The 14,191-nt window shown below is 43.6% G+C and overlaps 1 protein-coding gene across 5 annotated transcripts in view; it reads left to right on the top strand.

The window, feature by feature from the left end:
* ZNF592 (zinc finger protein 592) overlaps positions 1-14,191 on the top strand; it is a 35,723-nt gene that overhangs the window by 1,593 nt on the left and 19,939 nt on the right. For all 5 annotated transcript variants that reach the window (XM_053988863.1, XM_053988867.1, XM_053988865.1 and 2 more), the window contains one exon: positions 2,507-4,827. In XM_053988863.1, the coding sequence (XP_053844838.1) occupies positions 2,515-4,827 (2,313 nt within the window). In that variant the 5' untranslated portion in view covers positions 2,507-2,514. The remainder of the gene's footprint in view (positions 1-2,506; positions 4,828-14,191) is intronic.

The raw sequence follows: 14,191 nt of genomic DNA, 5'->3' as shown, positions 1-14,191 counted from the left end.
TTGCACACTGAAATGCACTCAGTACTCCGTAAGTCCTTCTCCTTTGCTCACTTTATTCACCTCTTCTACTGCTTTGCAAGTCTCAACCTCCATGTTTTCATTGGATCCTAAGCTTGGGTTTGCAGTCCTTTGCACAAGAATGATGGAGTAAGGACAAAGGTCTTCATTTTCAGCTTTCCTCACAGGCTAGTTTACATAATTTCCATTAATATCCTTTTTTTGTTTGTTATCTGTGATCAGAATTATATAGTGTTAAGTCAAAAGTTTAAATTTATGTTATTTAAAAATCACTTCTGTCGATAAGATACTTATTCTCTAGAATCTGGGTCAAAACTTGCTTTATTCTGAGAAAGTGTAGCTTTGTGTATGACAAGTTTAAGATGCAGTTCTGTGGAGAAATACTTAGGTAGAGACTTGTGCCCTCGTCACTGCAAAGCCAGTAAAACGGTGTCTTATAAGACTCAAAGGCGAACACAAATCCTTCTGAAAAAGCAAGGTTTCATCCAATTAAAGGATATTTTGAGATGCTGCAGATATGTGGGATTTGTCTTGCATTTTAAAACAGATGCAGAGAGGTGTTCCAAAGTGAGAAGGGGAAGGTCAAGAGTGATTGGCAGGCTCATTTTTGTCTGTACAAAACTCAATCATGCCTGGTTATGGAATGAAGTGTCTTCCTTGCAGAAGGATTTGTGTGCCAGAAATTTTGGGAGCTGCGTGGTGCCTAGCTGTCTCCCAGCTGGTACAACTTTTCCCACCCAAAGGAATGGGAAGTTTCAGGTCCATGCCTTTGCCAACTACAGTAATCTGTGTTGATTCCAAAGTCCTTATCAAGTGCTGGGAATGTGGAGTGTGTGGATAATGTGGGCTTCCAGGGATTTCATGCCCAGCTGTGATTCCTTGAGGGACGTGGTTGCAAATTATTGCATAGCCCTCTATGGACCTTCATATTTGTGGTTTAATTTAAGAACAAGTTTAGGTTCAGCCACAGCAAGCCACTTTTACGCCAAGTAAATCTCAGCAGAGTGTTTTGCAGTAGATTAACCAAAGCAGCACCTCTGGGACTTGTCTGGAGTAATGGCTGAGCTAAAACTCAAAGACCACTGTGTCCCTGTGTTCCACTCCAAGTGATTTCTCCTGGCCCAGGAGTTGTTCCTCATTTTAGCAGCCTGGCCAGAAGGGTTGAGCTTTGTTTGGTTTGACTGTGATACTTGACAAACTTCTAAACTGAATCGTTAATAACGACAGCAGCCTTAAATCAGGCCCCTTTTGGGAAGGCATCAGGTGGCTTTTCTCTCTCCCTCTCCCTCGCCCGTGGTCCTCTTCTCTGCCTGCACCGCTGCTCCCAGTTCTTCCCAGTTGTCCTGGAATCCTGCCACCCCCTCGGTCTCCCTGGCTTGCTGCTGGCTTTGGCAGCATTGTTGCAGCCCAAGTCAAGTGTGGCAGGACTCACCTTGCCTGTGGATGCTCCTTGCCAAGCAGGAACTGGTGCTCTGCTAGTTCTGTTGACACATTTTGGTTTTTTTTTCTGGTCCCTTACATACAGCACACACCAGTTCACATAAATTTGGGGTTTAAATAAAATATATTAAAAGAATGGTGCATTAAACATTTGTGAAGTCTCTGTATTGTAACAACTTGAAAATATTTTGGTTTAACAGTGTAAATCCAGTATCCCTGACAGTAGTGAACACAAATGTTCTAGTAATTCTGTGCTTTCAGTTTTCATGCATCTCACCAGAGCTTGATTATTGCTGTTGTAGGTTGCTGTGTTGAGTGCTCCAAGTCCCCACTTCCTTTCTGAAGAGCTTAGAAAGAAAGTGCTGGCTGGGAGCACAGTTTCATCTTACGATTTGGATATAGTTCTTTATTCTATCTTTGGGTGGTTTTTGCTTCACATCATAATTAAGGATTGCCCCTGTTTCAAATAATCCTTCTTGGAACTGTTGTATTGAAATATTTACTGAAGACTTCTATTATTTAAATTGCTCAGGGTAGGGAGTCATCTCACTTTTCAGGTCTGTGTCTCTTGGGCCACCTGTTTGCCCCTGCCTTTCTTCCTTGAGAAAAGACTGAGTTCTTCAAATGTGACATATGTTGAGAAATCAGCAGTGATTGCTGTCTATTAGCTCTACAAAAACCCCACCCAAACAAAAAAAACACCCTCTGCTAATGTACTTCAGACCCTTCTCTTGAGGCTCATGATGATAGCTGGCTTTGGATTAGTGGTGCACCTGACAGGTTGAAAAGATGTCCCCTGCATGAGCTAGGTGTGGTTTCAAAGGCCATGCTTGTACCAGCTCTGTTCTTGGGCATCCTGGGAGAAGGGGATGCTTGCTGTCTCTCACTATGCTGCTTAAAGCAGCTCTGAGGAGCAGCTCTGCCCACACCCCAGGCTTTGGGCAGCTGTGATTTTTGTCACAGAAGATGTTGATGCGCATGAGTCTTAAAAAGTTTGTCCATGGGGGAAATGTACTTGACAAAGTATTTTTTGTGCTTTTGATTGTAGCTTTCATCATGGGGGACATGAAAACCCCCGACTTTGATGACCTCTTGGCTGCTTTTGACATCCCTGATCCAACTAGTCTTGATGCTAAGGAGACCATTCCATCAGCTGGGGAGGAGAGTGAGAATCACCTGAAGTCATCGGGAATGTGCATCGATGAGAATGTGTCCTTATCCCACTCTCTGCCTCCCTCTGATGCACCTGTTGTGAGTGTGATAGTGAAGAACACAAGTCGCCAGGAGTCTTTTGAGGCAGAAAAGGAGGGGAATCACCTTGGAACTGGTCTGTTGCACAATGGGTTTCGTGGCTCTGACCTGCCAGCTGAGGCTCATGCTTTAGTCCATAATTATGGCAAGTTTGAGTCAACTTTTATTAATGGTGACAGCTCGAGAGGTTACTCTGATAAACTGGATGAGTCCAAGTCAGAGGCTTTGCCAACATTTAGTCAGTTTAGCCCCATTTCCAGCCCTGAACCAGAGGATACATTCAAAGAAAACAGTCTTGGGGATAAACCCACACATGCCCAAACTCCCTACTTTCCACCGCCTTCAATATATGTACCAACAGGGGCTTCAGTCCTAGATCATTTTAGGAAGGTGCCAGAGCCTGAATTAAGCATGTTTGATCAGTACTGTAAAAAGGAACAGAAGACAGAAATCCACTGCCAGCCAGAGAATAGGCTGGAAATGACCAGGAGAGAGCAAGATAGAGCAGTGGAAAGGTTTGCAGAGTCAAGCAAGGACTTGTTAGATACCAACAGCTTTCTTGGGGAAGGCTTGGTGTTTGGAGACCTCCCTCACAACAGTTTAGGAGACGGCAAGGGGTCTGTGCCTGAGCTAAACATGTCTTCATCAATTCCACCTCGGCAGAGGCTAAAGCCAACTCATTCCAAGTTGTCATCCTGTGTGGCAGCATTAGTAGCTCTTCAGGCCAAAAAGGTAGTGTGTGTTCCAAAAAGCGATCAGCCAAATTTTACCAAGGAACCTGGTCCTTTTAAAGATGGGATGAAGGGAAGTCCAAAAATGCCCAAGTCGCCAAAGAGTCCCCGAAGCCCATTGGAAGTGGTGAGGAAGGGTAGCAAGCAGCCTGAGAGTCCTCGGAGTGTGTGCAGTGACAGCAGTGGGAAAGGCTCTCCTTCCATGGCAGCTGGCTCTCCGCCAGCTATCCCCAAAGTTAGAATCAAGACTATCAAGACATCTTCCGGTGAAATTAAAAGGACTGTAACTAGAATTTTGCCAGAGAATGATGAGTTGGGCAAATCTTCAGAAGAGTCACCTGCAGAAACCTCTTCTGCTGAAGAGTTTATCAAATCTTTCCCATCCCCAGACACTAGTGCAGTTACAGAAGGTGAGGCTGGCAGGAATTCAGCCAAAAACGGGGTTGCTGTGGCTATCCAGCTGTCAAATGTAATGAGTCCTTACTCAGACAGTATGAAAATGGATATTGCAAACAGCACTTGCACTGTGTCCTTATCTCCACTGCCAAACTGCAGCAGTGGTGCCATAAAAGTGGGGGTCAAGAGGCAGCAGCAGGGTATTGTGACGCAGCCATCCAACACAACCACCTCCAGCCTTCTTCCCAAAGCTGTGCACTTGGCAAATCTCAACTTGGTCCCCCACAGTGTTGCTGCTTCTGTTACAGCGAAGACATCGGCACAGAGGCGAAACCAGCCTCAAGTGACACAGATGTCAGTGCCACTGGTGCACCAAGTCAAGAAAGCTGCTCCCGTTGTCATGGAGGCATTCCATAAAGTGCTACACAGTGCCAATCCAGTGCCGATATATACTCCGAACCTTAGCCCCCCACCTGACAGTAGTATTAATTTACCTGCCTCTGGGTATTGTTGCCTGGAATGTGGGGACTCATTTGCCTTAGAGAAAAGCCTGACTCAACACTATAGTAGGCGAAGCGTTCACATTGAAGTAATGTGCACTCAGTGTTCAACTATGCTCCTTTTTTTTAATAAGTGTAGCTTGCTTAAACATGCACGAGATCATAAGAGCAAAGGATTTATCATGCAGTGTTCTCAGCTGCTCATGAAACCAATTTCCATAGACCAAATGTTTTCACCTTCTCCTACAAGCTCTTCAGTCTCTCCAGCTTCTCAGACTTTTCTCTCATCCTCTCCTCCACCTAAGTCCACTGCTGCTTCAGGAGGTGGGGTAGGGATTTCTGCAAGCACTCAGCCAGCCTTGCCTCTCTACACAGACCCACAGAGGCTAATCCGTCATGGACTTAAGTGTTTGGAGTGTAACAAGCAGGAGCAGGATTACACTTCTTTAGCAGCTCATTACCAGAGAACCTCAGAAGATAATGAGAGACTGGTAAGTCATCATTTTAATGTTATTAGTTAAATTTCTCCGAGTTTAAAGAGATTGTCCTCCAGGGGAAAAGTAGGCATTGTGGTGGCAATTGAGTTGCTTTGCCTAAAAAAGTGCTTATGGGAGAATTTGGAATGCCCAGATGCGTGCATGTGGAGAGATGTTTGGTGTTTACTTGCCTTCTTTCTACCCTCTGCCAGTAAAAAGAGCATAGTAAGGAGGCTGTGGAGATGATTGAGTGTCAAAGAAAGGTGATGGAGATGAAAGATTGCTTGGATGAGGCATGCAAAAAGCTGTAGGGGAGGATCAGTGAAGTGTTACCTGAAACAGGTTTTTTGTGCTGTAAGTGTGGCTGGAGGAGATCTGGCACAGTTGAATGTTGCCTTTCCTGGAACTGGTGCCAGAACCTTCTGTGTGATGCGTTGCACATCGGGTGTTATTGTTGCTGTTGATGTGGTCAGCTGTGTATTGGACAGGCCTGCTGTGGTACGTGGGGGGGAAGGCTGATTCTGGCTGCTTTTGCCCTTTGGCTGGTACAGGGCGAGTGGGTGCATAGCAGGGTTCTTGTTCATGGCTTCCTGCCCTCAGGTCTCCACCACCTTTATGGACCTGGTTGGAATCCCCTTAAATTGAACTCTAGCTTAGGTTTCCCCTGATGAAGAGAAGATGATTATTGTTGTGGACCAGGACCATACACTTTGATTATGGCTTTTATTTTAGAAGACACGGTTAGTCTTGTTTAAGTGTTAACCAGTCTGCAGTTGAGGAGGAGGAGGACTCCTTTCTCCTTATCTCTTTGGATGAGGTGAAAGCTTTCCAGGTAGGTGTGGCTGCCAGTAGAGCTGGCTCCCAAAGCAAGGGCTGCAAAAAAACAGGACTCCATGCCATTGTTTGGGAAGATGACCACATCTCTACCATGGCTGTCAGAACACCTGCACTCTTCAGAGCCTCCCTGTGCTGCTTGAATGGCTTGCAGGATTATTGAGGTTGCTGTGGTCCCATTTAGATAGTTTGTAATCTTAAATTCATCAGCCACCAAAAAAAATAGATTATGGCTGAATGGTTTTGATGTCGTAAAAAATGACAAGGCCAAAAGGGATCAGTGTGGCCACATAATCAGGTTTCTTGCCTGAGGCAGGTCAGTGAGCGCTGCGCTCTGTCAACGCACCAACTTATTTTTCAACTATAATGCTTTTTAGGAAATGTCAGCAGTCTGGCATTAAAACTTCCAGGAGAAGGGATACAGTGAATGCTCCAAAGTAATCTAAAATGTTAATCAGTGGCATTAAAAATGTACTTCCTTATTTCTGTTGTGGGATTATCAATTCAAGAGCTCCTTAAAGAGGAAAAGAATGTGTGATAGTAAGTATTTTTAGCTTGTAATCAAATAATTTATTCTGTAACTTAACCAAGAATAGCGTTTACGCCTCTCACATCAAGTAGTTCTGCTAGATGTGAGATTATTTTTGCGGTATTTTTCTGAAGAGAAGCACTGGAAAAAGAGACTACTTTTGATGTCCTGAAACCAGTTCCTCCCTGTTAGATCTTCCCATGTTTACACTCCACAGGATGCATGCACTGCTCTGGGAGTCCTTTTCCACTGTATATCTGCTGTCCTCCAGGCTGCCCGGTGGTGCTCCATGCTGTTCCCAGAACATCTGTTTCAGTAAAGTTGTTACATTTCTAAAGGAAATAAGCATTTGTGCCCCATGCCTGTAATGATGTGTCTGGATTTAGCAGTAGCTGATGGAAACCATCCCACTGCCTTTTACCAGAGCCCAGGTGTTTGGTGTCACTGGGCTGAGAGGTGAAAGGATGGGTGAAATTCAGTGGTCTCATAAGGATCCCTGATTCTCTGAGCTGTCCAAGGGAAAAGGTATGGGTGACCTTCACATCATGTGTGCCACGTGGATAACACAGTGTAGCTCCCAGCAGTATCAAGGTCTGAGAAGCTGAAGGTTTTGCATATAGGGTATTAATGAATGTAATGCTGTTAATCCTGGTGTGAGGAGGTCGTAGGTGAAGCTGTTGGAATGTGTGTCATAAACTCCTGGAACAGGAGAACATGGCCACCACTTTCTGAAAGATACCCTGACTCTGTATTAGGTTAATTCCTTGGGTTGTTCTTTCTGGTTTGGTCAGAAAAAAGAGAAGTGTTGGTATAAGCAGGAGAGGATCAAATGACTGATTTTGCAAACACTTTCTTACATGGTAGAACCGGTTAAAAACTCTGGTTTCCATCTGCAGAGTTGAGCCAGGACACTTGTTTTTTGGTGCAGTGGTGGAAATTGGGTGTAGAAAAATTCTTCCCTGTGATGGGGTGAGGCCCTGGCGTGGGTTGCCTAGAGAAGCTGTGGCTGCCCCATCCCCGTAAATATTCAAGGCAAGGTTGGATGGGGCTTGGAGCAACCTGGTCTAGTGGGAGGTGTCCCTGCCCATGGCAGAGGGGTGGAACGAGATGGTCTTCAAGGTCCCTGCCAACCCAAACCAGTGTGGGATTCTCTGATTCTCTGAAATTGGGTTGCTGAGGAAGGCATTGATGTAACACCCGTAGTGAACATATTTTAGTGCCCTGGTAATGGTTCAAAACCACTATGTCTACAGGGCAGAAGATGTTGATTTACATACTGGTACATCTAATTAAAACCACAGTCCACACCAGTTGTCGTTCTTGATCCACAGCAATCTGTCAGAATGCAGAAATAGTATTAATTGTTGTGGGCAAACTTGGCTATGAACCACATCCCTAGATCTCAAGAGACTAATTAGCTAGAGTTTTATCATGATTTTGTGCATTTTGAACAAAAGCTGTGTATTTTTTCCTCCATACCTGATGTCTGTCTCACTGTGTTGAAATGCTGGTTTAGAAGTGGTGGTATGGGGTGCGATTGCCATAGTTTCTTAAAGACAGCAAAAAACTGCACTCTGATAATTTGGAAAATTTTTGTAGTTTAAAATTTCTTATTCTGTCTCAGAATTCAGGCACAAACTCTTTGCCATGCCTCACTGAGAAACTAGGAAGTACTGATGCTTTCCACATAAAGACTTGTCTTGATTTATGCCTTCTAAGGAGCTTCCAGAAGTAGCAAAGCAGGTCCCCTTTGTATTATGGCCAAAAGCTTTTAATCTGTGACTATTCAGATGCTTGGTACCAGATTGTCCCTAAAAAACGAAGATGCTTGGAAAGGGTAGATGAATGTATAATGGAAAGAGCAACTTCAGCTGAAGGAAAAGGATAAAAGCAATTTATCCACAGCATCTGGGTTTGTACTAGAAGATGGAGACCTATGGAAAATAAGCCAGGTGATTTTTGATCTGTGTTCTTGAAAGCTTTTCTGTTAAATGACACCAAATCTGGATGCACATCCAGTGTGACTGTAACTTGTGAAACCAAGCAGGCTTTGAAGTGCTCAGTTATGGTGCTTTTAACTCAAAATCTATTTTGGACATGGCTTTGGTGTGGCACCTTGCTATGAAGGAAGGGCTGATCCACCCGGGTTGATGGAGAAAAGAAATAGCAGGAAAGAGACTTATTTTCCAGTATGATGTTTTCAGTTACCCAGAAGCTGAAGGACGAGCACCCTGTGATAAGAGGCAGGAATGATTTGATTGGAGAGGGGGAAGAGCTTAAGCTGTCTCTGCTCCATGAGAAAACTTATCCTGTGCTGATACTGAAGCCTTTTCACTTTAATTGGAATTTCTTACCATGACTTTGTGAATTACTCTGACATTTTCAGGTTTCCCAGAGCTACTTGAAAGGGGATTTTTGGTTTTTCTCTTTCTTCCAGATATTGGCTTGGGAAATACCTGGTGTTACACTCCTACATGGCTGTGGGTAAATCCTGCATAAATGGGATGGATAATTGTAAATTACTTTCCTAGGAGTGGCCAAAATGTGAGTGACATGGCTGGGTCACAGTTCTATTGCAGGAAGGAAGAAAGATAGCGATGTGGCTTAGACAGCAGGGAAAGGAGGAGATTTGGAGCAAGGGGGAGGAAGAGAGGGGGATGATCATGTGGTTTAGAAGGTGCTGTGGTTTTCTAAAGGAAAGACCTTTACAAAAATGATGGAGAGCTTGACCTTAATGTTGTATTTTTAAACATGTACATGATTGCAGCTGCTCAGAGTGCAGCAGGGTTTATTTTGGTACAGAATATGTGTAGGATGAAGGCAGTTCCTCCCAGCTGAATACCGTGGTGGGATGGGATCTCTGTGGCTTGCAGGGGGGGATACAGGCTTGAATAATCCACTTCAGAAGCATAAATAACTGGATTTATTAGATGTATGTTTTGAATGGATCATCTTAATGGATCAGAGTGACTTTGCCTTTTTTTTGCAACTAGTGAGACCAATTCTGCAATTTTTCAAGCTTGTGAATCAAGTTGCTCAGTGGGACCTTTTCCATTGCTGAACTGCAAGAAGGAAGCAGTATAGGAATTTGAATAGCTGGCAGGTTGGATTTGTTCAAACCAGAAGTTGTGGTCTGTGTAGGCATTATGCTTGACAGATGTTGAAGAGGTGGTACCACATGTTCCATGTAACTTCAGGTCTGTTTGGTCTGATACAGTGGTGTGTTCTAGAGCAAGATTTTTAGGGGGTGAGAGGGGGAGGAAGGATATTTAAGTAGGTGTAGTTTATGCCAAACTAATCTTTATTATTGGAATTGAGAAATGAGTTTAGCCTCATCTCCTTGATGTTCAATGAGATGGTTGTTAGAGGACTGCATGAAGAATGGATATACTGGAGAAGTTGGATTGTGAGGTTGGAGCAGAATTAGGTAAACTCCCAGAAATAATTGCAGCTGGGATCAGGCTTTTGAGATCTCCCGAGGGATGGTTTTGGGTATCTGTGGAGTAAATATTTATGTTAAGGAGACTTTGGAGGGTGACTGTGTTAAAAAATTTGCTGAACCAAACTAACAAAGTAAGAAGTTATGGAAAATGAGGAATATTTTACAGGAGGTTCTAGATGATCTTGAAGACTGAGTATGAAAGGTATGAAAAGCACCCAAAGGCAGGATTTTTGGTCTTGAGAACTCTTTGAATGACTGAGATGGCACAACTGTGCAGGAGACTTACGTCAATCTGCAGCACCAGTCAGGGCTGTGGTAATGCTCCCTCGTGCTAGAAATAACCAAGTTGGAGAGGAGTGTATTGTTTTGTTTACCAGGATAGACTGGAATAACTGAGGGAAGAATGACCAGAAATGGAAATATGATCTCCTAAGGGGAAATTAAAACCCCTTTATGAGTTCAGCTAGGCATCGTAAATGAGGGTAGGTCTCCTTCAGCACTGAAGCAGACAGAGGATTAAGGTGAGTATAGTGGCACCTTTTTCCCCCACCAGAAACAAAATCTGCCCTCAAGAAGTACTTCCTGTGCTCACAGGAATAGCTCTGGGCAACTCATCAGCATCAGACAGTTTTCAGGGCTCAAATTACAGGAGAGGAACAAAGCCCATGCAGCTCCTGGTGCCTGCATTTTGGATGTGCTTATCATTACAGTGTGTTCTCTGTATCCACTCTCAACCTGTATCTGGTGTGATCTTTGTAGAAAGGAGCTTTTTAATTTAGGGGCAATAATGATGCAAGAACAGACTGAAATAGATTTACACAGAAAATCAGAAGACAGTCTGTAATCATCACAGGAATGAATTCTGGAAGAGCTTTGCAGCAGAAGTAACGGAACAAAGGACACAAACTAGTTTTGACCCAGAGCTTATTTGTTTTCTTGGCAAGGAAAGACCAGTGCACAATAATGGGCAAGAATTAAAAGTACTTCCTGACCCTCTTGGACATACTTGTCTATCTACTGGTAACCAGAGATGTTTAATCCTTTTTTCTTTTCCTTTCTTATTTGACTTGACCACCCAAAATGCACCAAGGTAGCTAGCAACTCAAATAAAGTAGAAAACATTAACTCAGGACCTCTGAATTTTCTTGAACATTTTGTTGTCCTTACTTTTTTCCTTTTTCTTTTCTCTTTTTTTTTTTGTCCAATAAAAATTTTTCAATGAGTTGTGATGTGTCCTATTTATGTACCATCTACACAAGTAATTTAAAAGCAATTTTATTGCTGCCTTTTCTTTTTCTTCTTCCTTCTCCATCTTAAATCAGTGCTTTATAATTTATTGGCTAAAACTTGCCAGGAGCTAGCAGAACCACATGCTGCCCTGATAATTTCCCAGCAGCAAAAGAAGAAAGGCAGCATGTATTTTTCCTATTTTTCTTTTCTTTCCTCCCTTTAAGTTCATGTTTTAATTTTGAAAACAAGAGGGTTGAAAATCAGCAAAAAATACCCTTGGCCCCATAAAACACAGTTTTCTCCCTGTCCCAAACCAAGAGTAATTAATGCAGTCCTTAGGTACTAGCAAGGATGGATTTTGTTTTTTATGGAAATTTTCCCTGTAGATTTTGTAGAAGCAAAGGGGTGGAAGATATTATGATGAAAGCATGTTGGGGAAATGGAGCTCCAGGCAGGGATTGCTGGGAGTGAAGACAAAGTGGCAGGATAGCAGAGCCTGCACCCAAGGCCAAACCAGAGCATCAGGATGAGGAGGAGAGGCTGGTGAGGAAGAAAAGCCAGGGTGTGTGTAGCTCCATGGTCTGCTTAAATCAGTTTGTGATCTGAGGGATCAGTTTGTTGCCATGAGGAACCAATCTGTCTCCTCCTTCCCCACCCATACCTGGTCCTGGTGGTCCTGCAGGCCCCAGAGGACTGAGGACAGCTGGAGGGAAGATGATAAGGAGCAGGGCTGTGAACTGGAGGCCAGGACACGGCTGAGAGTGAGGAAGAGAGAATAGCTGGAGACAGGATGGAAATTGGGCTGGAAGCTGGTGTTTGCTGGCACTAAAGGGAAGAGTATTGCTCCTGCATTCTTCTTCTTCCTGGGCACCTGTGATTGTGCCCCAGGTAACCTGGAGTTGTGACTGGAGAGCTCTGTGGGTGACAGGCAGGGGAATGAGAGCTCAGGTAGTGGTGGTGGTCTGCTCTATCCTGCTGTGAGGAGAAGGTGCCCTCTGAGGTGTCTAATGCTGCTGCAAACACCATGGGCAATAAACACAATCTCCAATCCAGAGAACCCTGGGTGCTGCATCCCTTACTCTCATGTCTTCTCACTCCTCTTCCCCAGCTGCTGCACAGCATCTTTTACCTTTTCCTAATCTGTTATCCCAGAGGTGCTGCTCAAGAGCTCAGTCTTGGCCAGTGACAGGTCCATCACAGATCTCTGTCTGACAGGGGAACAGCTTCTGGTGTCTTCTCACAGAGGTCACCCCTGCAGCCCCTCCCAACCAAAACCTTGCCACATAAACCTGGTACAGTGGGTCAAAAGAAAATATTTCAAAACTGAAATTCTTGAAATTACAGCTGAGATCATAAAGAGAAAAGAGCTACAGATTTTGCAAATTCAGAAGTAAGCTGATTTGATGCAATGTTGTCTAAGATCTGTGATGCTAGTGGATTTTTCCATTGCATTTCCACTTTGTTTCTCTAAGCTGTTGAGTTTCTAGATTTACACCGATGCTTTAAGCAGGGATTTTTCCATGTATAAAAAATGCATTTTGTGTTTATTTAATGGCCTTAGTTTCCAGAGTTAAGTTTTTATTGGAGTGCCTTACTGTTGGGATGATTGAGATGTGTGTGTAGGAGTTGGTCTTGGTGCAGGTCTGAGGAGGACACTGGATTTGGGAGTGTTGAAAAGTTAGTGAGGTTCAAGGATACAAATACAAAAGGTCAGTGGGAGGAGGAAGGATGCAACAATGAGGCTGAGGATGAATTGATGTGAGGTGGGAGTGAGCTGAAGGTCAGGCAAGCTCCCTGAGTGGCATTGGCTCCTTAGGCTGACAAAATAGGCAGCTATAATCTAAGGAAATAACAACAACTGTTGTGCTTGGATATGGTTAATTAGAATAAAATCTCTACATTAGGGTTCTAGGTTTTTCTTCTTCAAATGAATAATCTTGGGTTTCTGTTGGAGGGGTATTTTTCATCCATTAATTGAACATGTTAATGCAATGGTGTGTGTTCATTTAGAGAGACCCTTGGCAGGAGTATAGTTCAGTTATCACAGCAACAGCAGGTTCAGTTCTCTGCCTGCTGCTTCTCCTCAGATTGGTAAAATGCTGTGCAGCAGTGCTGTCACCTGGATGGTTGAAATAAGTCAAAAATAGCCCTCCAGGCATCTGGAGCTTGACTGTAGTGTGGCCCACAACCAGTGATCCCAGAGGGATGCGGGAAGGGGAGCATGGAGGGCAGGGATATGAAGGTGTGCCAGCTGTGCTCCCAGAGCCTGCACATGGCACTACTGTAGTCCAGGCATCCCTGCTGAGGGATACAGGTGCTGGCATTGATCCCAGCAGGCAGGAAGGGAGAGCTACTGAGAAGTTAAAAGTTAACTTTAAGTAGTAATTGGTCACTACTTTTTAATAGCAAGAGGATCCTTCTAATCTCTGTGACCCTTTGGCTGCCCCAGCAGCTCTGCCTGAAGCAGAAAAATTATAGCTTGCAAAAGGCTGAATTTGGGAAGAACTGGGGCTTTAGGGTAGGGGATTTTTGGTTTGAATATGTTAGGGGCAAGTATTCTTTGAAACATTAACAGTCTGCAAATACAGTTTCTGTTCCCCTATGACTGTTTAACTTTGAGTACTTAGTAATTTTTTTTTTAGAGATAATTTGGCTTGTGAATCTTTTTCCTAGCCCTGGTTCCATGCCATAGGGTTGCTGCCTAAGTGTTTTTTACTGAAGCTCCATGATGATCATGTCAAGGTGGACCCTTGTAGTCTGGGGGCAGCTCTTAAGTAGATACGGACTTCATCACCATCACTTAACTCTGGAACAGCAAAGAGACTAAAACTGCTCGAATGTTTCTTTGCTTGTGCCAGTTCCCTTTCCACGGGCACTGTCTGAGGCAAAACCGTGTGTTACTATAAATGCCCTGATTTACAAACACCTCTGTGGCCACAGGGTTGGGTTTAACAGACAAACTTTTTTGAGTAGTATATTTTTTTCAATCTGCACTGTATCTCAGTGAATATTTAATTTTTTTCCCCTTTTGAAGAAGTTAATAAATGAAAATGGGAATCAGCTCAAGTATTCCAAAATGGCTGAGGTTCTGAGCATTTGTCTGTGTGTGAATGTAACTTGTGGAAGAAAAGCCCAAATGAAATGTGGCAGGCAAACCAGAATTAAAGAAAATTTGTAATAAGTCTTGATTAAAGCATAGGCTATGGGAGTATGAAAAACACAGACATTACACAACTGAATCCTGTCCTGGTAACATGTTTTAGAAATAACTGACTAATGAATGTCTCAAATTGCTGCCAGACTTCTTTGAAAAGTCATGGAAAACTAGTAGAGAGATAAAAATG

The sequence above is a fragment of the Vidua macroura genome, chromosome 12 (assembly GCF_024509145.1).
Source record: "Vidua macroura isolate BioBank_ID:100142 chromosome 12, ASM2450914v1, whole genome shotgun sequence".
Taxonomy (NCBI): domain Eukaryota; kingdom Metazoa; phylum Chordata; class Aves; order Passeriformes; family Viduidae; genus Vidua; species Vidua macroura.
The sequence above is the reverse complement of the archived record's forward strand: the minus strand, read 5'-3'. Positions and strand labels throughout refer to the sequence as shown.